The sequence below is a fragment of the Anomaloglossus baeobatrachus genome, chromosome 4 (genome assembly GCF_048569485.1).
Source record: "Anomaloglossus baeobatrachus isolate aAnoBae1 chromosome 4, aAnoBae1.hap1, whole genome shotgun sequence".
NCBI lineage: Eukaryota > Metazoa > Chordata > Amphibia > Anura > Aromobatidae > Anomaloglossus > Anomaloglossus baeobatrachus.
In genome coordinates this window covers 33,648,783-33,675,645 of record NC_134356.1, presented here as the reverse complement: position 1 = coordinate 33,675,645, position 26,863 = coordinate 33,648,783, and the positions used below count along the sequence as shown (strand labels likewise).

The 26,863-nt window shown below is 52.2% G+C and overlaps 2 protein-coding genes across 2 annotated transcripts in view; one reads left to right on the top strand and one right to left on the bottom strand.

Annotated features, from left to right (window-relative positions):
• The window catches only part of LOC142301138 (translocator protein-like), a 16,475-nt gene extending 11,005 nt beyond the window's left edge, over window positions 1-5,470 (bottom strand). Inside the window, exon 1 of the mRNA XM_075342158.1 lies at window positions 5,386-5,470. The gene's annotated coding sequence lies outside the window, so the exon portion shown is untranslated. The remainder of the gene's footprint in view (window positions 1-5,385) is intronic.
• Window positions 5,471-5,709: 239 nt separating this feature from the next.
• MCAT (malonyl-CoA-acyl carrier protein transacylase) lies at window positions 5,710-14,300 on the top strand. The gene is made up of 4 exons (XM_075342157.1): window positions 5,710-6,253; window positions 7,643-7,730; window positions 9,440-9,657; window positions 13,405-14,300. Exons 1-4 carry the CDS (start codon window positions 5,828-5,830, stop codon window positions 13,810-13,812), a joined length of 1,140 nt encoding a protein of 379 aa, XP_075198272.1. The 5' UTR covers window positions 5,710-5,827; the 3' UTR covers window positions 13,813-14,300.
• The last annotated feature ends 12,563 nt before the right edge of the window (window positions 14,301-26,863 follow it).

Below are 26,863 nucleotides of genomic sequence, written 5' to 3'. Positions count from 1 at the left end.
CAGAGGCAGAGACTGGGGGGAGTCTGGAGGGAGGCAGAGGCAGAGACTGGGGGGAGTCTGGAGGGAGGCAGAGGCTGAGACTGGGGGGAGACTGGAGGGAGGCAGAGGCAGAGACTGGGGGGAGGCTGGAGGGAGGCAGAGGCAGAGACTGGGGGGAGGCTGGAGGGAGGCAGAGGCTGAGACTGGGGGGAGGCTGGAGGGAGGCAGAGGCTGAGACTGGGGGGAGGCTGGAGGGAGGCAGAGGCAGAGACTGGGGGGAGGCTGGAGGGAGGCAGAGGCAGAGACTGGGGGGAGGCTGGAGGGAGGCAGAGGCTGAGACTGGGGGGAGGCTGGAGGGAGGCAGAGGCTGAGACTGGGGGGAGGCTGGAGGGAGGCAGAGGCTGAGACTGGAGGGAGGCAGAGGCTGAGACTGGGGGGGAGGCTGGAGGGAGGCAGAGGCTGAGACTGGAGAGAGGCAAAGGCTGAGACTGGGGGGAGGCTGGAGGGAGGCAGAGGCTGAGACTGGAGGGAGGCAGAGGCTGAGACTGGGGGGAGGCTGGAGGGAGGCAGAGGCTGAGACTGGGGGGAGGCTGGAGGGAGGCAGAGGCTGAGACTGGGGGGAGGCTGGAGGGAGGCAGAGGCAGAGACTGGGGGGAGGCTGGAGGGAGGCAGAGGCAGAGACTGGGGGGAGGCTGGAGGGAGGCAGAGGCTGAGACTGGGGGGAGGCTGGAGGGAGGCAGAGGCTGAGACTGGGGGGAGGCTGGAGGGAGGCAGAGGCTGAGACTGGAGGGAGGCAGAGGCTGAGACTGGGGGGGAGGCTGGAGGGAGGCAGAGGCTGAGACTGGAGAGAGGCAAAGGCTGAGACTGGGGGGAGGCTGGAGGGAGGCAGAGGCTGAGACTGGAGGGAGGCAGAGGCTGAGACTGGGGGGAGGCTGGAGGGAGGCAGAGACTGGGGGGAGGCTGGAGGGAGGCAGAGGCTGAGACTGGGGGGAGGCTGGAGGGAGGCAGAGGCAGAGACTGGGGGGAGGCTGGAGGGAGGCAGAGGCTGAGACTGGGGGGAGGCTGGAGGGAGGCAGAGGCTGAGACTGGGGGGAGGCTGGAGGGAGGCAGAGGCAGAGACTGGGGGAGGCTGGAGGGAGGCAGATGCAGAGACTGGGGGGAGGCTGGAGGGAGGCAGAGGCAGAGACTGGGGGGAGGCTGGAGGGAGGCAGAGGCAGAGACTGGGGGGAGACTGGAGGGAGGCAGAGGCAGAGACTGGGGGGAGGCTGGATGGAGGCAGAGGCAGAGACTGGGGGGAGGCTGGAGGGAGGCAGAGGCAGAGACTGGGGGGAGGCTGGAGGGAGGCAGAGGCAGAGACTGGGGGGAGGCTGGAGGGAGGCAGAGGCTGAGACTGGGGGGAGGCTGGAGAGAGGCAGAGGCAGAGACTGTGGGGAGGCTGGAGGGAGGCAGAGGCAGAGACTGTGGGGAGGCTGGAGGGAGGCAGAGGCTGAGACTGGGGGGAGGCTGGAGGGAGGCAGAGGCAGAGACTGGGGGGAGGCTGGAGGGAGGCAGAGGCAGAGACTGGGGGGAGTCTGGAGGGAGGCAGAGGCAGAGACTGGGGGGAGTCTGGAGGGAGGCAGAGGCTGAGACTGGGGGGAGACTGGAGGGAGGCAGAGGCAGAGACTGGGGGGAGGCTGGAGGGATGCAGAGGCAGAGACTGGGGGGAGGCTGGAGGGAGGCAGAGGCAGAGACTGGGGGGAGTCTGGAGGGAGGCAGAGGCAGAGATTGGGGGGAGTCTGGAGGGAGGCAGAGGCTGAGACTTGGGGGAGGCTGGAGGGAGGCAGAGGCTGGGACTGGGGGGAGGCTGGAGGGAGGCTGAGGCAGAGACTGGGGTGAGGCTGGAGGGAGGCTGAGACTGGGGTGAGGCTGGAGGGAGGCTGAGACTGGAGGGAGGCTGAGACTGGAGGGAGGCTGGAGGGAGGCTGAGACTGGGGGGAGGCTGGAGGGAGGCTGAGACTGGGGGGAGGCTGGAGGGAGACTGAGGCTGAGACTGGGGGGAGGCTGGAGGGAGGCTGAGGCTGAGACTGGAGGGAGGCTGAGGCTGAGACTTGAGGGAGGCTGAGGCTGAGACTGGAGGGAGGCTGGAGGGAGGCTGAGGCGGAGACTGGGACAGGCTGAGGCTGGGGAGAGGCAAAGGCTGAGACTGGGGGAGAGAGGCTGATGCTGAGGGAAGATAGAGGCTGATGCTGGGGGAGAGAGGCTGATGCTGGGGGAGTGGGAAAGAGGGGCTAATGCTAGAGACAGAGGACAAGGGATGAGGGATAGTGCAATGACAAAATCGATTGAGTGGGGGGAGTGTAAGGACTCAGAATAAGAGGGGGCAGCATTGGGAGCTCATTGTGAAGAAGGGGCAGCATGTGTGGGATCAGTATGGAGTGGAGAAATGTAGGGGAGTCAATATCAAGAGTGGGGTAGTGTGTGGGGGGGGGGGTCTCAGCATAAGCGTTAGTGTGGTGGTCTTAGCATGAGTGGGGCAACATGAAGGTCTCATTATGGAAAAGAGGAAGGCAGCATTAGGAGCTCATGGAGAGGGACAGCATGCATGGGACATTGTGAGGAGGGAGCAGCATGCATGGGACATTGTGAAGAGGGGGCAGCATGCATGGGACATTGTGAGGAGAGAGCAGCATGCATGGGACATTGTGAGGAGGGGGCAGCCTGCAAGGGACATTGTGAGGCGGGAGCAGCATGCATGAGACATTGTGAGGAGGGAGCAGCATGCATGGGACATTGTGACGAGGGAGCAGCATGCATGGGACATTGTGAGGAGGGGGCAGCATGCATGGGACATTGTGAGGCGGGAGCAGCATGCATGAGACATTGTGAGGAGGGAGCAGCATGCATGGGACATTGTGACGAGGGAGCAGCATGCATGGGACATTGTGAGGAGGGGGCAGCATGCATGGGACATTGTGAGGAGGGGGCAGCATGCATGGGACATTGTGAGGAGGGGGCAGCATGCATGGGACATTGTGAGGAGGGGGCAGCATGCATGGGACATTGTGAGGAGGGGGCAGCATGCATGGGACATTGTGAGGAGGGAGCAGCATGCATGGGACATTGTGAGGAGGGGGCAGCATGCATGGGACATTGTGACGAGGGAGCAGCCTGCATGGGACATTGTGAGGAGGGAGCAGCATGCATGGGACATTGTGAGGAGGGGGCAGCATGCATGGGACATTGTGAGGAGGGGGCAGCATGCATGGGACATTGTGAGGAGGGAGCAGCATGCATGGGACATTGTGAGGAGGGGGCAGCATGCATGGGACATTGTGAGGAGGGGGCAGCATGCATGGGACATTGTGAGGAGGGGGCAGCATGCATGGGACATTGTCCTCACATCATGCTGCTCTCTCCTCACAATGTACAGATCATATTTCATAATCGAGGAAGGTGTGGTGCATATACAGTAGTTTATAAGGGAGGGCAGAATGGTGTTTTAGTTTATTAGGGGCAGTGTGACAGTCACAGTATATAAGTGGGGACGGTGGGAATATTTTATACTCATGCTATGTTTTGATGTGCCTGTGGTGATTCCCATTGGGGGGGGGGTTAGTTTCTTATTGATACTTTTTAAAGTGTGCTACAGAGTAGATCTGCCTTAAACAGATGTCGTGTGCGAAAACTCAGTTTTACGTTGTCACTAAGGGGCGCGACCACTTAAAGTGCCTAGGGCAGCATGAAGGCAAAATACAGCCCTGTATATATATATATATTATATCACTTTTTTTTTCTTTCGATAAAAAGATTATCTACGGCCGAAATCTCCCCTCCCAGACATGACACTTCTATTTCCCAGTTGTCAGCCTAGATCATTCTGGCCATTCTGCTCCATAGTAACTTCCACCCGTGTAACATGGGAGTGTCTGGGACATGTTGTATAAGCCGGGGAGGGGTTTATCATTTCTCCGGGCGTGGAGCATTCTTCACTGTAATGAGTGCATGAGAATAGAAGAAAAACGGCAAAGGAATACTAAAAAATACAAAAGCGTAATCTTACAAAATTCTAAAATATTACTAATAATAAAATATAATATGCAATGAAAAAAAGATTGCACAAAAAGTATGGTAGAAGATTGTTGAACCAATTGTTATTACAATGTTCTTCGCCAATGACGACCAGATTAGTGGGGTCCCATTTCTGGACAATTGCTCCCAACTAGTGATAATCGAGCACGACCAGGCTCGGGTCTCGAAACGAGCAGTTGGACATTCAGGCAGGCTCGACTCGTGTACTGGGTATAATGGAAGTTAATGGGGAACTCAAGCATTTTTCCGAAAGATCTTCCATTATATTGGATACAGAAGTCAAGTCCGTCCCAGCGTCCGACTGCCTGCTTCAAGGACGGAGCACCTGAGTGTGGTAGTGCTCGCCCATCACTAATGATCATCTAAGGGATTTTTTTTTTTACTGGGTCCCCATTATAATATAATTTCAGGCAAAATATTACTCTCATCATACATGGGGCAGCACGGTAGCTCAGTGGTTAACACAGTACGCTGGCTCAGTGGTCAGCACTCTACGCTGGCTCAGTGGTCAGCACCCTACGCTGGCTCAGTGGTCAGCACTCTACGCTGGCTCAGTGGTCAGCACTGTATGCTGGCTCAGTGGTCAGCACTGTACGCTGGCTCAGTGGTCAGCACTATATGGGACTGCTCAGTGATTAGCACCATATTGGGATGACTCAGTGATTAGCACTGTACGGGGCGGCTCAGCGATTAGCACCATACAGGGCAGCTCAGTTGGTAGCACTATACAGGACGGCTCAGTGGTTAGTACTATACAGGACAGCTCAGTGGTTAGAGCTGTACGCTGGCTTAGTGGTTAGCACTGTACAGTGGCTCAGTGGTTAGTACTATATGGTGGCTCAGTGGTTAGCACTGTACAGTAGCTGACTGGTTAGACCTTCAGCCTTGCAACACTGGGATCCTGGGTTTAGATCCCACCAAGATTATCTGCAAGGAGTCTGTATGTTCTCTATTTGTTTGAGTGGGCTTCCTCCGGGTTCACCAATTTTCTCTCACACTCCAAAAACATTCTGATAAGGAATTTAGATTGTGAGCCCCAATGGGGACAGTGATGATTACATCTGTAAAGCGCTGTGGAATTAATAGCACTATATAAGTGAGTAAAATAAATACATATCCTAGCAGCCAGCTGGGTATACAGCAGTATACTGAGGTGCTGCTTTTTCCAGCGGGAGAGTTATTTTTTTGCGATCCAGGAAACTGACCCATGGGATATAAATTTGCAGAAATAACTAGTGGGGACTACAAGTACCAGCCATGCATGGTTAACAGATAAGCCAATCCTTATGTGCACTACTGGAGTAGAATAATCAGGAGGGATTAGTGTGATGCACTCACCTCTGCTGCTTTTGTCACCTCTGCTATATGCCCCAGTGCAGGGACACACACTATCAATTGCAGGGGAGTGCACTGAGCAGCTGATCACAGGGCTGAGCCCAGAGGGAGGGAAAGGAGATGCCAGCTCGGCCATCTTAACTCCGGGCAAAAAAAAAATACAAAAATTATCAGTAATACTGTTCAATTGATTGTAATATGATTTACAGTCACATAATTTGCTATTTTTACCCCCAAATCATCCGAATTTTTGGACTATGGTGGCGCGGAACGTTTGTTTCGGTGACTAATGTCCCCGAGGGGAAGGCATTTGGCGATGCACAGCTCACCCGGAAGTGTCCTTGAGAAGCCAGGGTGACCCACGTGTTAAGAGTGCAGCTTGTGTAGTCACGTGTTATCTGTCAGGGGGACCCTTTAGGGAGGAGGTGGGGGTTCACCAGCTGGAATGGGGGGCTCCTCTCTGCTGAGGTCGTGTCTCTATAGGAGGGCGCTGTATAATGCCCAGTGGCAGAGGTGGGCATCTAATATTGAGAGAGGCAATGAGAAGGAGGATATTGCCAGTCTGCTGGCGGAGGCAGAGGTGGACAGGGAAGACGTGGAGCAGCGCGAGCCTTCCAGGTCGCCATTGGACAGCACGGTGGTCCTGTTCCCCGGGCAGGGCAGCCAGCAGGTGGGCATGGCCCGCGGACTCCTAAGGTACCCCAATGTCCGAGCCATGTTCCTGGCTGCCCACAAGGTGCTGGGCTACGACCTGCTGGACCTCTGCCTGAAGGGCCCGGCCGAGACGCTGAATAAGACCGTGCACTGCCAACCGGCCGTCTTCATCACCTCCTTGGCCGCAGCCGAGAAACTCAGCCAAGAAGACCCTGAAGTAAGTGCACCCCCTCTAAGGCTGGGTTCACACTTCCATTAAATTGTATCAGTCAAAATCCGCTGCTCTGGTAAACGGAATCCGTTTGGCGGATTCCGTTATTCCCATAGACTTGTATGAGCAGCGGATTGTGACTGATGATGCTGCGTTGCATCCTCCCCCCGACTGATTAGTCGTGGAACGACTGACCGCCGGGCAGAAGGAACGCAGCCTGTAACGTTTTTTGAGCAGCGCAATCCTTAGGCTTTCGCTGTGCATGCTCTCTCTGACTCCCGGCACACGTAACCAGGATACACAACGGGTTACTATGCAATGCGCTTTGCCTAGTTACCCGATATTTATCCTGGTTACCTGTGCAGGGAGCCAACGCTAAGCGGTGTACGCTGGTAACCAAGGTAAATATCGGGTAACCAAGCAAAAAGTGCTTTGCTTACCCGATATTTACCTTGGCTACGTGTGCAGGGAGGCCGACACTTCCCCGCTCGACTCCGCCCCCTCCCGGACTCTGCATGTGTGTACACACACACACCTGTCCCCAGCCATGTAGACTGCGGCACTGACGTCCTCAGCGCCGCGGCGTGAGCGCACGGGGAAGGGGGGACCTGCGGCTGTGAGCGCACGGGGGGGGGACTTGCGGCGTGAGCGCACGGGGGGGGGACTTGCGGCGTGAGCGCACGGGGGGGGGGACCTGCGGCGTGAGCGCACGGGGGGGGGGACCTGCGGCGTGAGCGCACGGGGGGGGGACCTGCGGCGTGAGCGAACGGGGGAGGACCTGCGGCGGAAACACACTGATGTGTTCCACCACAGGTCGTCGTTGTGCTCATGCTCACACCATCCCAGGTCCCCGTCTGCCGGAAGCGGTGCAATATCACCGGATGTGTGTGTGAGTGCTAGCCGCCCAGAAGCAGGAGAGGACAAGGACCTGCAGGGAGCACCCGGGAGCGGGACAGATGTCCGGGATCTGCTAAGCATGAGTCTCCTCTGGTGGAAGGGTGGATGAGTCTGCTTTTTTGAGGGGTAAACTCTCGCCCAACCCCAAAAATAAGCCCTAGCACAGTTTTTGGGGCAAAAAATAGTATGAGGCAGTGTCTTATTTTCGGGGAAACACGTTATTAACCTACAAAAAGGAGATACCTACAAATAACTATTTTGTTTAACCAGAACCAGGATACATCTCAATGTTACCCCAAAAACCAATCCGGAGACAGGTTACAATGGACGTCCTGTCCCGCAATACAAAGACATCCCATCGATGTGTAATGCTTCATTTGTCCTGTGGTGGCGCTGCAGGAAAATTTAACACTGCCAGATTCCTCCATCGAGACGGGTGATTAGGTACTGTGTATTATCAATCAATTCCTCACTTATGTCTTCCTCTTCTTCCTCCAGGCCGTGGAGAATTGTGTGGTGACGGCCGGGTTCAGTGTGGGGGAATTTGCCGCTCTTGTGTTTGCTGGTGCGTTGGATTTTGCAGAAGGTAAGAAAAAAAAGAAGCAAATCGATTGGCAGGAACCTGGTTCAGCCGCCAGGTCACTATTTCATGGGCGCTGGACGGGAGCCCCGTGAATCGCCTCCTACCGGTATTCATGGCTTCTTTTTTGTGTAGCCAGTCTCAGGTGACATTCTGCATATAAACAATTTCATGCCAGGCCGGCTACTCAGAGGAGGAGGGGGGATGCCACCGGGCAGGAGGCAACTTCATGTCTCCATCCACTGGCCACGGAATACTTACCCGGCTATCGGACTGAAGTCCTGCAAGTCTGTTTGCTCATCTCTAAGAGATAAGTATTAGTGATGAGCGGGCACTACCATGCTCGAGTGCTCAGTACTCGTAACTAGTGATGAGCGGGCACTACCATGCTCGGGTGCTGGTTACTTGTAACTAGTGATGAGCGGGCGCTACCACGCTCGGTTGCTTGGTACTCGTAACTAGTGATGAGTGAGCACCCGAGCATGGTAGTGCCCGCTCATCACTAGTTACAAGTACTGAGCACCCGAGCATGGTAGTGCCCACTCATCACTAGTTACGAGTACTGAGCACCTGAGCATGGTAGTGCCAACTCATCACTAGTTACGAGTACTGAGCACCCGAGCATGGTAGTGCCCGCTCATCACTAGTTACGAGTACCGAGCACCCGAGCATGGTAGTGCCCGCTCATCACTAGTTACGAGTACTGAGCACCTGAGCATGGTAGTGCCCGCTCATCACTAGTTACGAGTACTGAGCACCAGAGCATGGTAGTGGCCGCTCATCACTAGTTACGAGTACTGAGCACCAGAGCATGGTAGTGCCCGCTCATCACTAGTTACGAGTACTGAGCACCAGAGCATGGTAGTGCCCGTTCATCACTAGTTACGAGTACTGAGCACCTGAGCATGGTAGTGCCCACTCATCACTAGTTACGAGTACTGAGCACCTGAGCATGGTAGTGCCCGCTCATCACTAGTTACTAGTACCGAGCACCCGAGCATGGTAGTGCTCGCTCATCACTAGTTACGAGTACAGAGCACCAGAGCATGGTAGTGCCCGCTCATCACTAGTTACGAGTACTGAGCACCTGAGCATGGTAGTGCCCGCTCATCACTAGTTACCAGTACTGAGCACCCGAGCATGGTAGTGCCCACTCATCACTAGTTACGAGTACTGAGCACCGGAGCATGGTAGTGCCCGCTCATCACTAGTTACGAGTACTGAGCACCTGAGCATGGTAGTGCCTGCTCATCACTAGTTACGAGTACCCAGCACCTGAGCATGGTAGTGCCCGCTCATCACTAGTTACGAGTACCAAGCACCTGAGCATGGTAGTGCCCGCTTATCACTAGTTACCAGTACTGAGCACCTGAGCATGGTAGTGCCCGCTCATCACTAGTTACGAGTACCCGAGCATGGTAGTGCCCGCTCATCACTAGTTACGAGTACCGAGCACCTGAGCATGGTAGTGCTCGCTCATCGCTAATAAGTATCAGATTTGTATACTGTAGATTCGGCGGTTTCTTTTGCTCCGGTTCATTTTTATGGCCTGTAGCTGGGAATGAGGATGCGAGCCCCTAATTCTGGATAATTGTAGCAAGGTTCAGGGGTCAGGAGACATTTAAAACAGGTCAAAAAATGATTGAAGAATTTTTTCTGTATTGTTTACTACCAAGATCAGAAAGTGTTTACAGCTGGAGTGTTCTTTATTGCAGCGCTGTATGCGGTGAAGGTGCGGGCGGAGGCCATGCAGGAGGCGTCTGACGCTGTACCAAGTGGGATGCTTTCTGTAGTTGGGACGTCTAAGACTAAATATCACGTGGCCTGCGCTGAGGCTGAAGAGCACTGCCGGACGCTGGGCATGGCGGAGCCGGTCTGCAGGGTGGCAAACTTCCTGTTCCCAAATGGCAAAGTCATCGCCGGACACATGGAGGTGAGAATCTGTACCTGGTGGCATTGTCAAGGGAGGACTTTGGTTGAAAACTGCTAACGGAGTCTTCGTTTGGGATATCCAGAGTCGGTGCCGTATTAGCTGTATATCAGTGCCAATATATCAATGTATATAAGACAATGAACACACACATGCTCTTTCAGCCAGCATCATCAACTGACTTGTGTATTCGATAGATCCAATTATACAGTAAGCATGAATAACCTTGAAGCTAAAGAGGGAGTGCTTCACTCCTCAATTTGTCACAGCACATTGCCTGCCTCCCGTACATTCCTTCTGTGTGAACATTACTGCTAACACTTTTGCAACTTCACATTCTGGCTTCATTATCTTTGGTTAACTCGTTCATGATTATACAACTTAGAATTATATTATGGGTCCATGCGATGGCTACATAGACAGACAGATAATTATGCATCTACATCTATATTTTGTTTATTTATATACACAGATATTCTTATTACGTTTGAACAAATAAGCTATAGCTCAGTGCCACCTCCACAGCATTACCTAATCTGAGGGATTCAAAGTGTGAAAGAAAAGTGGAGAGACAAAGAGCGTAAATAGGGTCTTATCCGAGATACAGCAAAAAAACATAAACAGAATCGCGCTCACCTGGGTCAGTTGACAGAACCACTGAAAAGCTTAGAATCGGCCGCAGCAGCCCCGAAGTGTAGGAGAGGAAGGGGTTAATCCTGCGCTGCCGACGGATAAAGACAGAAGAGGTATTCCTGGAACATGACTTATTAGTCGACGCATTTCGCTCTGCTAAGACTCCACCAACGGGACGACGTGTCGGTCCTAATGGAGACTTGGTGGTCCGACACGCGTTGACTAATAAATCCAAAACCAGGGATACCTCTTCTGTCTTCATCCTATCGGCAAGCGCAGGATTAACCCCCTCCTCCCCGACCTTTGAGGATTCAAAGGGATAAGTGGCCAAGTGTGTATGACGGGAGAAAAGCGGTAATGTAAAAAGACCGACAGCCGCTTATCAACAGTGGGGTATTTGGTAATGACACACTGGATCCTTCCTTGTACCACACAATTAGTACATGTAAAGGATTTTGGAAAGCTTTATTAACTCCTTCACGACTGAGGACGTACCGGTACGTCCTAAGTCATGTCTGGGTAATCACTGTTGGCTGCTGCAGTGAGCCGGCAGTGATGCCTGCGATCCACCCGTGCCTGTTAACTCCTTAGATCGTGCAGTCACATTTTGAATGGCTGCGGCAGGGAAATCTCCTTTCCCTGCCGCCATCGGGTGCCCTGTGGCGCGATCATGGGGAGCTGAAGGTTGGCATGGTAGTGACAGGACCCGTGATGACTCCTCTCCTGTCACTAACATGCCAGCCAGCAGAGCACCGGCTCTAACAGGAGATCAGCATTTCTGCTGATCAGAGCTGTGCAGCTCTGATCAGAAATGAATGATCGATCAGACTGCTGATCCTTATAGTCACCTAGGGGGACTAGTAAAATAAAAAAATAAGAGAAAAAAATATTTTTAAAAATTAGTAAAAAAAAAACCCTAAAAGTTCAAATCACCCCCATTAGCCCCATTAAAAATTAATTGGTTAAAAAAAATAAAAATTATACACATATTTGGTATCAATGTGTTCAGAAATGCCCGATCTATCAAAATATAAAATCAATTAATCTGATCGGTAAACGGCGTAGCAGCAAAAAAAACAACACCAAAATTACTTTTCTTTGGTTGTCGCCAAGTGTCCACAAAATGCAATAAGAAGCGAGCAAAATGTAGCATCGGCGCAAAAATGATACCGTTAAAAACGTCAGCTCGAGATGGAAAAAAATAAGCCGTCACTGAGCCTTAGATCCCGAAAAATGTCTCTCGAGGGGGAAAGGGCACAAAAAGTGTGCCACTGTTTTTGGACAAACTTCGAAAAACATTTTTAACCCCTTAGATAAAAGTAAACCTATACATGTTTGGTGTCTAAGAACTCGCACCGACCTGAGGTGTGGCGCCCTGGACTAGCCAGGTCGTCACAGGTACTACAACACACACCCCCCCACCCCGAGACAGGCACATCAGCCAGACACAAAATCCTTGTTGCCTCCCTCCCGGGGCTGATGTCTACTACACCAGCTGGGGTGGATCCAGGCGGTTGGCTCCACCCACCGAGGAGTTCACAGTCCTGGAGGCGGGAGAAGGAAGTCAAATGAGTTAGGGAAGTGCAAGAGAGAGGAGTGGAGAGTGAAAAGGAGTAGACTGACCGTGTCCGGGTGTGTGGCCCGGGCACTAAGAGCAAGGTTGGCAGACGGTGGTGGCCGTCTGCAGGAGAGGCGAATCAACGTGGAACCGTAGGACCGGGGACGGGCGGTGGCCCGCCGGTACCGAACCGGGGAGCGAAGTGAAGCCAGCACAAACCGGCAGGGCCTGCGGACGTCGACCAGGCTTGGAGTCGCCGTTAAGAGGTCAAATCCGTCAGTGACCGGAACCCCAGGGGTTTCCTAACAGCCAAGACCCGATTGAAGGCAAACGTCCGACCAGTAGAAGGAAATACAGCTACCACCACAGCTAGAGTTCCAAGGGCCAGAGCCTGCGGGCAAAAGGGCTCCTCTGGGTTACCGGTGGTAAGCCATCGGGACCGAACATACACAAAGGTGCAGGGAAAGGCAGCCACCATTATCCGTCCGGGAGAAGCCACAGCAGCCGGCTGCGGGACCCGTCCATCCAGCCGTTTGGTTTACCAGAGACTTTGCGTACATTTGTGGCTGAGTGAGTACAACCGTGCCGTCCAGCACCGCGCTGCGCAGTCCAGGAGACCCTGCACCTTGCCATCCCTGCCTCCCCGTCACTTCACCGGGCCCCGGGACCACCAACTCCTACTCACGGAGGGGGGAAAACAACATCCCAGCTGCTCCCTGCCATCGCTCCCGGGATCCCCGTCACCAGCAGCGATGGTGCCCATCTTCACCACGACCCGTGGGTGGCGTCACGGACTAAATCGCCCAAACCAACCACCCCTTTCACTCACGGGCGAGGAGTGCCGCTCGAGCCCCCGGATCCGGCCCACCGCTCGAGCCACCGAGCAGCCATCGCAGCAGCGCAGGACCCGAGCGTTAGCGAGCGCAGCGGCGTCCTCCCCGCCCGCGACAGAGGCATCGCACCCACACATCAGTTTTACCATATAGTGAACACGGTGAATAAAATACCCAAAAAAACATCGTTCAATATGTTTTTTGCATATTTTACTCACTTGGACTTCTTTTCTCGTTTTCCAGTACACTATATGGTAAAACTCATGGTTTCATTTACAAGTACAAGTCGTCCTGCAAAAAAACAAGCCCTCATATGTCAAGATTGCTGGGTAAAATAAAAAAAAGTTATGGCTCTTCGAAAAAGGGGAATAAAAAAATGGAAATTCGCCTGGGGAAATTTGGAAATTTGTAGCATATCCGCCATGTGTGACAGTCCTATATTTTTGGACTTGCACCTATCAAGACAATAGGGCCCATCTTGGAATGGAAAGGTGGCCAGGAGTTCCAAAAATAGTGTAGCACCCCTGCCGCTGTGGATATATAACTAGTCTCCTTGATGAGGACACCCCTTTAATTTTACCGTATTCTGATAGGACATATCTATGGCATCTGCGGGTCTCTCTTTAGTCCCTTTTTGTGGAATCTTTAAGACCACCACCCCTTTAATTGACTACTAAGTTCCTCTGCCCGTCACGATAATAATTTCTCTCCTTTTTTTTCTTCCAGGCCATTCAGTTCCTGCAAAAAAATTCCAAAAAGTTCTCCTTTTCCCGGACTAAACTGTTGCCGGTTAGCGGCGCCTTTCACACCCCGTTGATGGAGCCGGCTGTGGAGCCTTTACAGAAAGTCCTGAAGACCCTGAACTTCAAGCAACCGCTGGTCAATGTGTACTGCAACGTGGACGGGAAGCGGTACAGACATGCCTCCGCGATGGAGGACCTCCTGTCCAAACAGCTGGTGTCCCCGGTAAAGTGGGAGCAGACGATGCACGCCATCTACGAGAGGAAGCAAGGAACCTACTTCCCTCGGACCTTTGAGATGGGGCCGGGGATTCAGCTGGGAACCATGCTCAGGATCTGCAACCTGAAGGCGTGGAGGTCTTATAAAAGTGTAGACGTATTTGAGAGTGACTGAGACATGATTCATATAGACTTTTAAGGGGCCGCAAAATTGCAGGGTACTAATTTGCTGGTAGCCCCCCTACCTAAACTCTCCTCATCTGGACTTTTAAGGGGCCATCGAATTGCAGAGTACTGATTTACTGGTAGCCCGCCTACCTAAGGCTCCACAAACAGATCCCCTGACTGGTCGTGTTTTATTTCCCTACACTGCCCCCCACTGGGGAAAAAGAGTATTGCACGGTTCCCATTCACATCAATAGGGATGTCTGTGTGGTACAGAACAGGACGGGTCCTCCAGAGAGCGACGCTCTAGTGAAAGAGATAAGGATCCGGAATAGAGGACGCCGCTTTCGCTAAACCTGTATATAAAAATGGGTTTTGTAGGACCCCTTTAATGATGTGGTCTCCTATCATTTCTCCACGTTGTCACTGTCCGGTATTGCTTCCATGTGACGCTTTTGTAGAAATTCATCCTGTATTAAAGACAAATTTTTGTATTAAGTCTGAGAAAGGAATGACAAATGTCCGAAGCGTTGTATCATAGGAAAGGGCATAAATGTATGATCGCTGAGATGCCAAAGATCCATAGAATGAGCATAAATGTGTAGTCGCTGGGACGCCAAAGATCCATAGAATGAGCATAAATGTGTGGTCGCTGGGACGCCAAAGATCCATAGAACAAGCATAAATGTGTGGTCGCTGGGACGCCAAAGATCCATAGAACAAGCATAAATGTGTGGTCGCTGGGACGCCAAAGATCCATAAAATTAGCATAAATTTGTGGTCGCTGGGACACCAAAAATTTATAGAATTAGCATAAATGTGTGGTCACTGGGATGCCAAAGATCAATAGAATTAGCATAAATGTGTGATCGCTGGGATGCCAAAGATCAATAGAATGAGCATAAATTTGTGGTCGCTGGGACGCCAAAGATCAATAGAATGAGCATAAATGTGTGGTCGCTGGGATGCCAAAGATCCATTAAATTAGCATAAATGTGTGGTCGCTGGGACGCCAAAGATCCATAGAATTAGCATAAATGTGTGGTCGCTGGGACGCCAAAGATCCATAGAATTAGCATAAATGTGTGGTCGCTGGGACGCCAAAGATCCATAGACTGAGCATAAATGTGTGGTCGCTGGGACGCCAAAGATCCATAGAACAAGCATAAATGTGTGGTCGCTGGGACGCCAAAGATCCATAGAATTAGCATAAATGTGTGGTCGCTGGGACGCCAAAGATCCATAGAATTAGCATAAATGTGTGGTCGCTGGGACGCCAAAGATCCATAGAACGAGAGTCCTGAGACCCCCATTTCGGAGGAGTTTGAATGGACCAGTAGTCACCCGTGCACATAGTCTGCATTACACCATGTAGCACCCCTGGAGGGGAGCGGGAGATTGGTGACTGCACATACTATACGATAATGAATATTTATCCAATGGTGGACAAAGGCGCTGTGAAGTAAATCCGGAGAGATGACGATAAATCATGATATTCAAGTATGTCAGGAAGCCCTCTCCTGGTGTCAACCCCCCTTTCCCCCACACAACTGGTTTAGCAACAAACTCCATGGCCATGTCCTGTGATATGGAAATTAGGTGGCTTTGGGACAATGGACACAGGATGACTCCCTGCCGTCACCCTGTAGTAGGAGCTGCTATCTAATTAGCAAGGCTCTGGAAATAGCCAGACAGAACGACTCCAGTAACAAATGGTTCATATCTCGCAAGCCATATTTCCGATAAATATGGCAACCATAAAAATGGTGTCTCCGCATGTGGACGATGCCGGCACCCCCTTTTTATGGGAGCAGGACATCGGGAAATGCCCCAGGCGTGATATCAGCCAATGGGGAACTGGCAGACAGGTCATGAGTCCCCTCGTTCTGTAGCTAAATTCATAACTGTCACAATGAGAGCATTGGCGTCCGCCTACGACGCTCCCAGGCAAAGTTATAGCCAAAATCCCCTTTGCTGGATAATTCTGATCCATGCAGGGGGAGTGGCAGTGCTTCCCTGTGAGGTCACTAAGGTAGGAGGGGACCTGGATTTGGCCAGGTTGATAACCCTACTTCGGCCATTTTCCAGCGTTCTTCTGCTCGGGGGCCTGGTTGGGACAGACCTGTGAGAGAGTTCCTGGAAACCTGGTCTACAGCGCCCCCCTGTGGCCAGACGCACAAGGTAACTGATTGAATTGCATACCTGTTGTAAACCATGCTTTATCTGTAACTGTACTCTGACATATGTATATTCTGTAGATTCCCTATTGTATATATCGTAGTTCTAGTGTGCTTTAAGCTGATTAAATTATATAATTAATCTTGGGCTGTTCTGTTATCTCGATCTCGAATCCCACGTCTGTGTGTTCGGCTAATAGTTACCGTAAATCGGTTGGTGGCAGCGAATTGTGCCAAGGATTATTGTGGGGAGGCCAGTGAGATTCGGGAAGATATTATATATTCCGCCCGCGGAGGTCGGGGGAATATATACCTTACTCTCACCGGGGACCCTTCAATAATCGGCATAAGTAGTATAGCGGCCTCCTTGCTTATTGTCGGGCAATTCCATAATTGGCCTGACTATAAGAGGGGCGCTAGAGAGCGCGTCACGTGCTCTGTCTGTCGGTCGGGAGGTATAAAGGAGGGGTGACCCCCCACTTGTTACCCCCCGATTGTGACGTACTGGTAGCCAGCGCGGGGGATTTCTGAGTGACCCCCCCGGTGGTTTGTGACATATTGGTGGCAGCGGTGGGATCGAGATAATAGTGTGTGTGAGTGTGAGACCCATACTCCCAGACACTAAAGACTGCCTGCAGCAGCTGTGGCTGCTGGGGTCTTCAGACTAGCTCAACACTAGAGTGTCAGAGTGCAGATACTGTAAGGTGTGTGGAGGCATCAGGTGTCAGTTCTGTGTCAGTGACCAAAGTCTGCAACAATGGCTGATAGCACCAGGAGCAAAGCCAAAGGAATGGCCGATGCTCAGGCCAGAGACGATGAGGAGGTTGTCCACGAGCCCTCCAGGAGCTCGACGCCAGAAAACCGTTCTGCCGAGGACATTGCACAACCGGGCACTGCTGGACAAGATGAGGAGGAGCTCGCCCAAGGTTCCTCAACGAGCCAGATGCCAGCCCTCCGCTCTGCAATGGACAGTGAAGCACCAGGCTCCGCAGCGGGCCGCAGATCACCACGTGCCATTCCACCGAGCCTGGGAGGCTCGGATAGCCTTCTTCAAATGGCTATGGCCCTTCTCCAGGCTGGAGACCGGGATACCTACGAGATACTCATGGCAGAGCGCAGGGCAGAGCGGCAGGCAGCGCGTGAAGAGCGCCAGGCAGAGCGTGACTACCAGCTGCAGCTAGCTCAGCTCCGGCCCTCATCAGCCACACGTGACCTTCAAGACACCAAACTTCCAAAGGTCCGTGTTGAGGACTTCCCAGTGCTGGAGAAGGATGGAGACTTGGACTCTTTCTTGACTGCTTTTGAGCGGACTTGCTTGCAGCACCATCTGAACAAGGACCAGTGGGCCAAATACCTGACCCCCCGTTTAAGGGGTAAGGCCCTGGATATCCTTGGGGACTTGCCTGCTGAGGCAGATCAGGGCTACGACACCATCAAGCGGGCCCTGATCCAACAGTACAACCTCACCCCGGAGTCCTACCGCAAGAAGTTCCGGAGCCTACAGAAGGGACCAAAGGACTCCTGGGCTGACCACCGGCGGGCACTTGCCCGAGCTGCCGACCACTGGACCCAAGGCCTGCAGCTTTCCACCGGACCGGAGATCCTGGACTTGTTCATCACGGAGCAACTCTTGTGGAACTGCCCTGAGGATCTCCGCCAGTTCATCCGAGACCAGAAGCCAAAGGGATCCACGGCTACAGCTGCCCTGGCAGATGACTACACCAACAATCGGGCTCCTGAAGCCAGGAGAGCAGCCACCAGCAGCACCTGGAGAGGGGGTAAGATGAACTCTGCGACTGCCCCACCTGCCCCTAGACTGCAGGGGGTGTCCCCCTCAACTCCCCTCTCCAGGCCCGTGGCAGAACCAAGACGGTGCCACCAGTGCAACCTACCTGGACACTTCAAGGCCATGTGCCCTCAGCGTCCCAAGGCCCCGGCTCCGTCCCCGTCCCAAGGGCCGCCCAAGGTGTATTGTGTGGGTGGGGGTGGTGGTAGGTCCCTGGACAGCTTCCAACCTGTCACCGTCGGCCAGTCTGTGACCATAGGACTGCGAGACAGCGCCTCGGAGGTGACTCTGATGCGGCCTGAGATGGTGTCCCCCCAAGACTTGATCCCTGGAAAAACCCTCGCTGTCTCCGGGATTGGAGGCATTGACCCGGCGCTGCCTGTTGCTGACATTTATGTGGACTGGGGCGCAGGGCGAGGGGTGAGGGAGGTGGGGGTAACTGATCGGATCCCTGCAAACGTGCTACTTGGGACAGATTTGGGGCAAATAACCTCCCAGTTTGGCCCCGCCCCAAAGGCTGAACCTTCAGCCAGTACTGACATGACTCCTGACAATGTTAATGTGTTATCTATGAATGATGTAAGGGAGGAGGGAGTGAACTCCGATATTTCTGCTTGCACAGACACCATAGACACACACGCAGCTGCAGCTGTGACAGGAGGGGAGGGGGTCAGAGACAGGTGTGACAATGCCTCTACAAGTAACCAGCCTGTGAGCTGGGATCTGTTGCCCTCTGCAGGGATAAGCAGAGAGCAGGGTGCTGCAGGGGGAGGACCAGTGTGTGGGGTGGGGGCTACCACAGCAAATGTGGGGTCCCCAGAGATTTCACAGCGGGGTTCTGTTGCTGCAGAGGGGGAACAGGCAGGTGAGATTGGGGCCGGTCCAGGAGCGGAAGTGCTCCCAGGTAAGATCTCGGTGCAGGGTTCCCCCACAACCGGGGTGTCAGGAAGCCAGGTAGGTCTGCCTGAACCGGCGACTTGGTCAGGAACGGAGGAGGAGCAGGCACGACCCACGGTCGCAGCGGCTGTGGCCGCTGTCACCCGCAGTGGGAGTGCTGGAAGCCAAGGGGCCTCCCGGAGGTCCGATAGCTCTTCCCCTTCTGACCAAGTGGCAGCCGAGTCAGGTGGAGGCCAGGACACAGGTCCCGGGGTACTGACTGAAGATGTGACAGTCTCGTCGATTCTGGCCACATCTAGTCAGGAGTTTCAGGCAGCGTTAGAAGCTGACGACAGCCTGAAAGCTCTAAAGGAGCAGGCGGCACAGCCTCCCTCGGACTCGGACCCGGAGCGAGTGGTCTGGGACCAAGGACGGCTGTACCGGGCCACGGTCCAGCAGGGTTCACCGGAGGCGTGGCCCAGGGACCGACAGTTGGTGGTACCCTATCCGTTCCGGACGGAGTTGTTGCGGATCGCACATGAGATTCCGATGGCCGGACACCTAGGGATCGCTAAGACCAAGGCCAGGTTAAACCAGCATTTCTACTGGCCAAAAATGGGGACCGATGTGGCTGCCTACTGCCGTTCGTGTGAAACCTGTCAGAGAGTGGGGAAGGCGGGGCCACGCCCCAAAGCCCCACTGGTATCTCTGCCAATCATCGATGAGCCTTTCAGGAGGGTGGCTGTGGATCTGGTCGGCCCGCTGGCCATCCCCAGCAGCTCCGGGAAACGCTTCATACTGACGGTAGTGGACTATGCCACCCGGTACCCAGAAGCAGTGGCCTTGTCGTCCATTCGGGCTGACAAGGTGGCCACCGCATTGCTGGAGATTTTCTCCCGAGTGGGTTTTCCCCAGGAAATGCTCACTGACCGGGGGACCCAATTCATGTCCCAGCTGATGGAGACCCTCTGTAAGCAAGTCCAGGTGCGACATCTGGTGGCCAGCCCGTACCATCCACAGACTAATGGCCTGTGCGAGCGGTTCAATGGCACCTTGAAGCAGATGCTTAAGATGTTGGTCGACTCCCATGGGCGTGACTGGGAGCGGTATCTCCCACACCTGTTATTTGCTTACCGGGAGGTTCCACAGGCCTCAACAGGATTCTCACCGTTTGAGCTCCTGTACGGGCGACGTGTGCGGGGCCCCCTGGCTCTGGTGAAAGAGGCTTGGGAAGGGGATTTGGCCACCCCTGGAGTGTCGGTTATCGAGTATGTCATGCGCTTCCGGGACAAAATGCAGGCCTTGACGCAACTGGTACACGACAATATGGCTCAAGCCCAGGCCGATCAGAAGCGTTGGTACGACCAGAACGCTTGTGAGAGGACCTACCCAGTGGGTCAAAAGGTGTGGGTACTGGTCCCCGTACCACAGGACAAGCTTCAGGCAGCCTGGGAAGGCCCATACCTCGTGTACCAGCAGCTCAACCCTGTAACGTACCTGGTCACCCTGGACCCTGCCCGTGGAAGGCGGAGGCCCTTCCATGTGAACATGATGAAGGCACATCATGAGCGGGAGGCATGTGCGCTCCCCGTGTGCAACCTGCCCGAGGAGGGAGAAGCGGAAACCCTCTTGGATATGCTAGCCCAGGTTAGGGCAGGCGGATCCATTGAGGATGTGGAGGTTGGCCACCAGCTCTTGGAGGACCAACGGTCCCAGCTGTGGGCCACCCTCCTCCCCTTCCGGGGGTTGTTTACCAACCAGCCCGGAAGGACTGACTTGGCTGTCCATCACGTGGACACTGGGGATCATCCCCCGATCCGGCGTTCAGCATATCGGGTCTCCCTGGAGGTGCAGCAACACATGCGCCAGGAGATTGACGAGATGCTGAAGCTGGGGGTGATCCAGGCATCCAACAGCGCTTGGGCCTCGCCTGTAGTCCTCGTCCCTAAGAAGGACCGAACCACTCGGTTCTGCGTGGACTACAGGGGGCTCAATGCTGTCACGGTCGCCGATGCGTACCCAATGCCACGCATCGATGACCTGCTCGATCAGTTGGCCGGGGCTCAGTACCTGACCATCATGGATCTGAGCCGGGGATATTGGCAGATCCCCCTGACTCGCAAGGCCAGGGAACGCTCTGCCTTTATTACCCCATTTGGACTGTACGAGTCCACGGTGATGCCATTCGGGATGAGGAATGCCCCTGCCACTTTCCAGCGGATGGTCAACACCCTGCTCAAGGGACTTGAAGGGTACGCGGCCGCGTACCTGGATGACATTGCCGTCTTCAGTCCCACCTGGGAGGACCACCTAGAGCATCTAGCACAGGTGCTCAGGCGGATCCACCGGGCAGGTTTGACCATCAAGCCGGGAAAGTGTCAGCTGGCCATGAGCGAGGTCCAGTACCTCGGTCACCGGGTAGGTGGGAGAACACTGAAGCCCGAGCCTGAGAAAGTGGAGGCCATCGCATCCTGGCCCACCCCCAGGACCAAGAAGCAGGTGATGTCCTTCTTGGGGACCGCTGGGTACTATAGGAGGTTTGTTCCATGCTATAGTAGCCTGGCAAAGCCCTTGACGGACCTCACCAAGAAGAAGCTGCCCTCTGCAGTCGATTGGACAGTGGACTGCGAGACAGCCTTCCAGGCCCTAAAGGACGCCCTGTCCAGCCCGCCCGTGCTACAGGCAGCCGACTTCACGCGGCCGTTTGTAGTACAGACCGACGCCAGTGACTTCGGCCTCGGTGCGGTGCTCAGCCAGGTGGACTCTGCGAGCCAAGAGCACCCAGTCTTGTACCTGAGCAGGAAGCTGTTGCCAAGGGAAGTGGCCTATTCTACAATGGAGAAGGAGTGCCTGGCCATAGTGTGGGCCCTGCAGCGTCTGCAACCCTATCTATACGGGCGCCACTTCATCGTGGAGACGGACCACAATCCCCTCAGCTGGTTGCACACCGTCTCTGGGACGAATGGGCGATTGTTGCGATGGAGCCTTGCGCTCCAGCAATACAACTTCACCATTCGCCACAAAAGGGGCCGTGACCACGGTAACGCAGACGGGCTGTCCCGACAAGGAGAGGTCGCGGATGGGCGCACGGGGGAACACCGGAGTGTGCTGCCCCCTAGCGCCCTCAAAAGGGGGGAGGTGTGAAGTAAATCCGGAGAGATGACGATAAATCATGATATTCAAGTATGTCAGGAAGCCCTCTCCTGGTGTCAACCCCCCTTTCCCCCACACAACTGGTTTAGCAACAAACTCCATGGCCATGTCCTGTGATATGGAAATTAGGTGGCTTTGGGACAATGGACACAGGATGACTCCCTGCCGTCACCCTGTAGTAGGAGCTGCTATCTAATTAGCAAGGCTCTGGAAATAGCCAGACAGAACGACTCCAGTAAAAAATGGTTCATATCTCGCAAGCCATATTTCCGATAAATATGGCAACCATAAAAATGGTGTCTCCGCATGTGGACGATGCCGGCACCCCCTTTTTATGGGAGCAGGACATCGGGAAATGCCCCAGGCGTGATATCAGCCAATGGGGAACTGGCAGACAGGTCATGAGTCCCCTCGTTCTGTAGCTAAATTCATAACTGTCACAATGAGAGCATTGGCGTCCGCCTACGACGCTCCCAGGCAAAGTTATAGCCAAAATCCCCTTTGCTGGATAATTCTGATCCATGCAGGGGGAGTGGCAGTGCTTCCCTGTGAGGTCACTAAGGTAGGAGGGGACCTGGATTTGGCCAGGTTGATAACCCTACTTCGGCCATTTTCCAGCGTTCTTCTGCTCGGGGGCCTGGTTGGGACAGACCTGTGAGAGAGTTCCTGGAAACCTGGTCTACAGCGCCCCCCTGTGGCCAGACGCACAAGGTAACTGATTGAATTGCATACCTGTTGTAAACCATGCTTTATCTGTAACTGTACTCTGACATATGTATATTCTGTAGATTCCCTATTGTATATATCGTAGTTCTAGTGTGCTTTAAGCTGATTAAATTATATAATTAATCTTGGGCTGTTCTGTTATCTCGATCTCGAATCCCACGTCTGTGTGTTCGGCTAATAGTTACCGTAAATCGGTTGGTGGCAGCGAATTGTGCCAAGGATTATTGTGGGGAGGCCAGTGAGATTCGGGAAGATATTATATATTCCGCCCGCGGAGGTCGGGGGAATATATACCTTACTCTCACCGGGGACCCTTCAATAATCGGCATAAGTAGTATAGCGGCCTCCTTGCTTATTGTCGGGCAATTCCATAATTGGCCTGACTATAAGAGGGGCGCTAGAGAGCGCGTCACGTGCTCTGTCTGTCGGTCGGGAGGTATAAAGGAGGGGTGACCCCCCACTTGTTACCCCCCGATTGTGACGTACTGGTAGCCAGCGCGGGGGATTTCTGAGTGACCCCCCCGGTGGTTTGTGACAGGCGCCTTTCAAAAGTTCTGCAGCAGTGACACCTGCAGGCAGGATTCAGTACTACATTTCGGTAATTAAAGGGGTTGTCCACTACTTTTACATTAATGACCTATTCTTAGGATAGGTCACCAATGTCTCCGACACACCCCGCCAATCAGCTGTTCTTGGTCCCGGAGGCGACAGCAGGCACCTGGAGATGCTCCGACTTCTGATAGTGGCTGCGTCTGGGTACTGCACATCTGCCCCTATTGATTAGAATAGGAGGCAGATGTGCAGTACCCGGCCACAGCCGCAATCAGAAGACTGAGTGGCTATGGGAACTGAGCCTTACCTGCTGCCGCCGCCAGCACTGGGACCAGCTGATCGGCGGGGGTGCGGATTGTCGGACATTGATGACCTCTCCTAAGGATATGCCATCAATGTATAAGTAGTGGACAACCCCTTTTAAAGCCCAATCTATTTTTTTTTTATTTTTTTTTAAATTTCACTTCCGGAGTGGTGCTTTAAATGTAAGCCCCCTGTCCCCCGTCTTGTTTTTCTATTTTGCCCCCAAAAGTCACTTAGAAAACAAAATCTTTGTTTTTTAGCCATCGTATCTTGAGACCACATAGTCTCAAATATATATATTTATATATATTATTATTATATTATTATAATAAATATAGTTTTTATTGGGATACTTACAAACTTTATTTTTTTAAATCACTTTTTATTTCATTTTTTTAATGCGAGATAACAAAAAACAGCAATTCTGACACATATAGTGTTACCAATGCAGCAATACCAGGTATGTGCTAATATTGGGGGGGGGTTGTTAAATTATAATACTTACTAATCCGACATGGAGACTTAAGCATGTGATCCTTTGATTGCATTGATATATACTGTACTACTGATGTAATGCAGTGCATTGTCAAGCCTATTACACTGTGCAGAATTATTAGGCAAATGAGTATTTTGATCACATGATGCTTGTTATACATGTCGTCCTACTCCAAGCTGTATAGGCTGAGAGCCAACTACCAATGAAGTAAATCAGGTGATGTGCACCTCTGTAATGAGGAGGGGTGCGGTGTAATGACATCAACACCCTATATAAGGGGTGCTTAATTATTAGGCAACTTCCTTTCCTTTGACAAAATGGGTCAGAAGAGAGATTTGACGGGCTCTGAAAAGTCCATATTGTGAGATGTCTTGCAGAGGGATGCAGCAGTCTTGAAATTGCCAAACTTTGAAGCGTGATCACCGAACAATCAAGCGTTTCATGGCAAATAGCCAACAGGGTCGCAAGAAGTGTGTTGGGCAAAAAAGGCGCAAAATAACTGCCCATGAATTGAGGAAAATCAAGCGTGAAGCTGCCAAGATGCCATTTGCCTCCAGTTTGGCCATATTTCAGAGCTGCAACATTACTGGAGTATCAAAAAGCACAAGGTGTGCCATACTCAGGGACAGGCCAAGGTAAGGAAGGCTGAAAAACCACCACCTCTGAACAAGAAACAGAAGATAAAACGTCAAGACTGGACCAAGAAATATCTTAAGACTGATTTTTCTCAGGTTTTATGGACTGATGAATGAGAGTGACTCTTGATGGGCAGATGGATGGGCCAGAGGCTGGATCAGTAAAGGGCAGAGAGCTCCACTCCGACTCAGACGCCAGCAAGGTGGAGGTGGGCACTGGTATGGGCTGGGATCATCAAAGATCAACTTGTGGGACTTTTTCTGATTGAGGATGGAGTGAAGCTCAACTCCCAGGCCTACTGCCAGTTTCTGAAAGACAACTTCTTCAAGCAGTTTTACAGGAAGAAGTCGGTATCGTTCAAGAAAAACATGATTTTCATGCAGGACAATGCTCCATCACATGCATCCAACTACTCCACAGCGTGGCTGGCCAGTAAAGGTCTAAAAGATGAAAAAATAATGACATGGCCCCCTTGTTCACCTGATCTGAACCCCATAGAGAACCTGTGGTCCCTCATAAAATGTAAGATGTACAGGAAGGGAAAACAGTGCACCTCTGGGAGCAGTGTCTGGAGGCTGTGGTGGCTGCTGCACGCAATGTGGATCGTAAACAGATCAAGCAATGACAGAATCTATAGATGGTCGGCTGCTGAGCGTCATCAGAAAGAAAGGGGCTATATTGGTCACTAATTTTTTGGGGTTTTGTTTTTGCATGTCAGAAATGTTTATTTCTAAATTGTGTGCAGTTACATTGGTTTACCTGGAAAAAATAAACAAGTGAGGTGGGAATAGATTTGTTTTTTATTAAGTTGCCTAATAATTCTGCACAGTAATAGTTACCTGCACAAACAGATATCCTCCTAAGATAGCCAAATCTAAAAAAAAAAACCCCTCCAACTGCCAAAAATATTAAGCGTTGATATTTATGAGTCTTTTGGGCTGATTGAGAACATAGTTGTTGATCAATAATAAAAAAAATCCTCTAAAATACAACTTGCCTAATAATTCTGCACACTGTGTAGATCCCGTCAGAGTGCCGATGAGCTGATAGGAGTTTGACAGAAGGAGATCTCCCTCTGTTACTATTGACAGAGGCATGTCAGGGGTTACACATGCAGGGATTGTGCTAGTTCCGAAAAAAAAAAAGCACAGCATGAGCGAAGCTATATATTACATGCAGAACCTATAGTCCTCCATATAGTATAATGCACCCCCTATAGTCTTCCATGTATTATAATGCACCCTCCATAGTCCTCCATATATTATGTGCTCCATAGTCCTCCATATATACTACACCCCTTATTGTCCTTCATATAGTATAATCCACAGCCCATAGTCCTCCATATATTATGCCCACCATAGTCCTCCATATATACTACACCCCCTATAATCCTTCATATAGTATAATGCATACCCCATAGTCCTCCATATATTATGCCCCCCATAGTCCTCCATATATACTACACCCCTTATAGTCCTTCATATAGTATAATGCACACCCTATAATCCTCCATATATTATGCCCCCCATAGTCCTCCATATATACTACACCCTCTATAGTCCTTCATATAGTATAATGCACACCCCATAGTCCTCCATATATTATGCCCCCCATAGTCCTCCATATATACTACACCCCCTATAGTCCTTCATATAGTATAATGCACACCCTATAGTCCTCCATATATACTACACCCTCTATAGTCCTTCATACAGTTAGGTCCAGAAATATTTGGACAGTGACACAAGTTTTGTTTTTTTAGCTGTTTACAAAAACATGTTCAGAAATACAATTATATATATATAATATGGGCTGAAAGTGCACACTCCCAGCTGCAATATGAGAGTTTTCACATCCAAATCGGAGAAAGGGTTTAGGAATCATAGCTCTGTAATGCATAGCCTCCTCTTTTTCAAGGGACCAAAAGTAATTGGACAAGGGACTCTAAGGGCTGCAATTAACTCTGAAGGCGTCTCCCTCGTTAACCTGTAATCAATGAAGTAGTTAAAAGGTCTGGGGTTGATTACAGGCGTGTGGTTTTGCATTTGGAAGCTGTTGCTGTGACCAGACAACATGCGGTCTAAGGAACTCTCATTGAGGTGAAGCAGAACATCCTGAGGCTGAAAAAAAAGAAAAAATCCATCAGAGAGATAGCAGACATGCTTGGAGTAGCAAAATCAACAGTCGGGTACATTCTGAGAAAAAAGGAATTGACTGGTGAGCTTGGGAACTCAAAAAGGCCTGGGCGTCCACGGATGACAACAGTGGTGGATGATCGCCGCATACTTTCTTTGGTGAAGAAGAACCCGTTCACAACATCAACTGAAGTCCAGAACACTCTCAGTGAAGTAGGTGT

What these genes read in the sequence shown, in the direction of transcription:
- MCAT (XM_075342157.1), top strand. Translation starts at nt 5,828, where the DNA reads ATGGGGGGCTCCTCTCTGCTGAGGTCGTGTCTCTATAGGAGGGCGCTG. An exon ending in TCAGCCAAGAAGACCCTGAA is followed by an intron (nt 6,254 to 7,642) that starts GTAAGTGCACCC and finishes TTCTTCCTCCAG; the next exon opens with GCCGTGGAGAATTGTGTGGT. An exon ending in TCATCGCCGGACACATGGAG is followed by an intron (nt 9,658 to 13,404) that starts GTGAGAATCTGT and finishes TTTTTCTTCCAG; the next exon opens with GCCATTCAGTTCCTGCAAAA.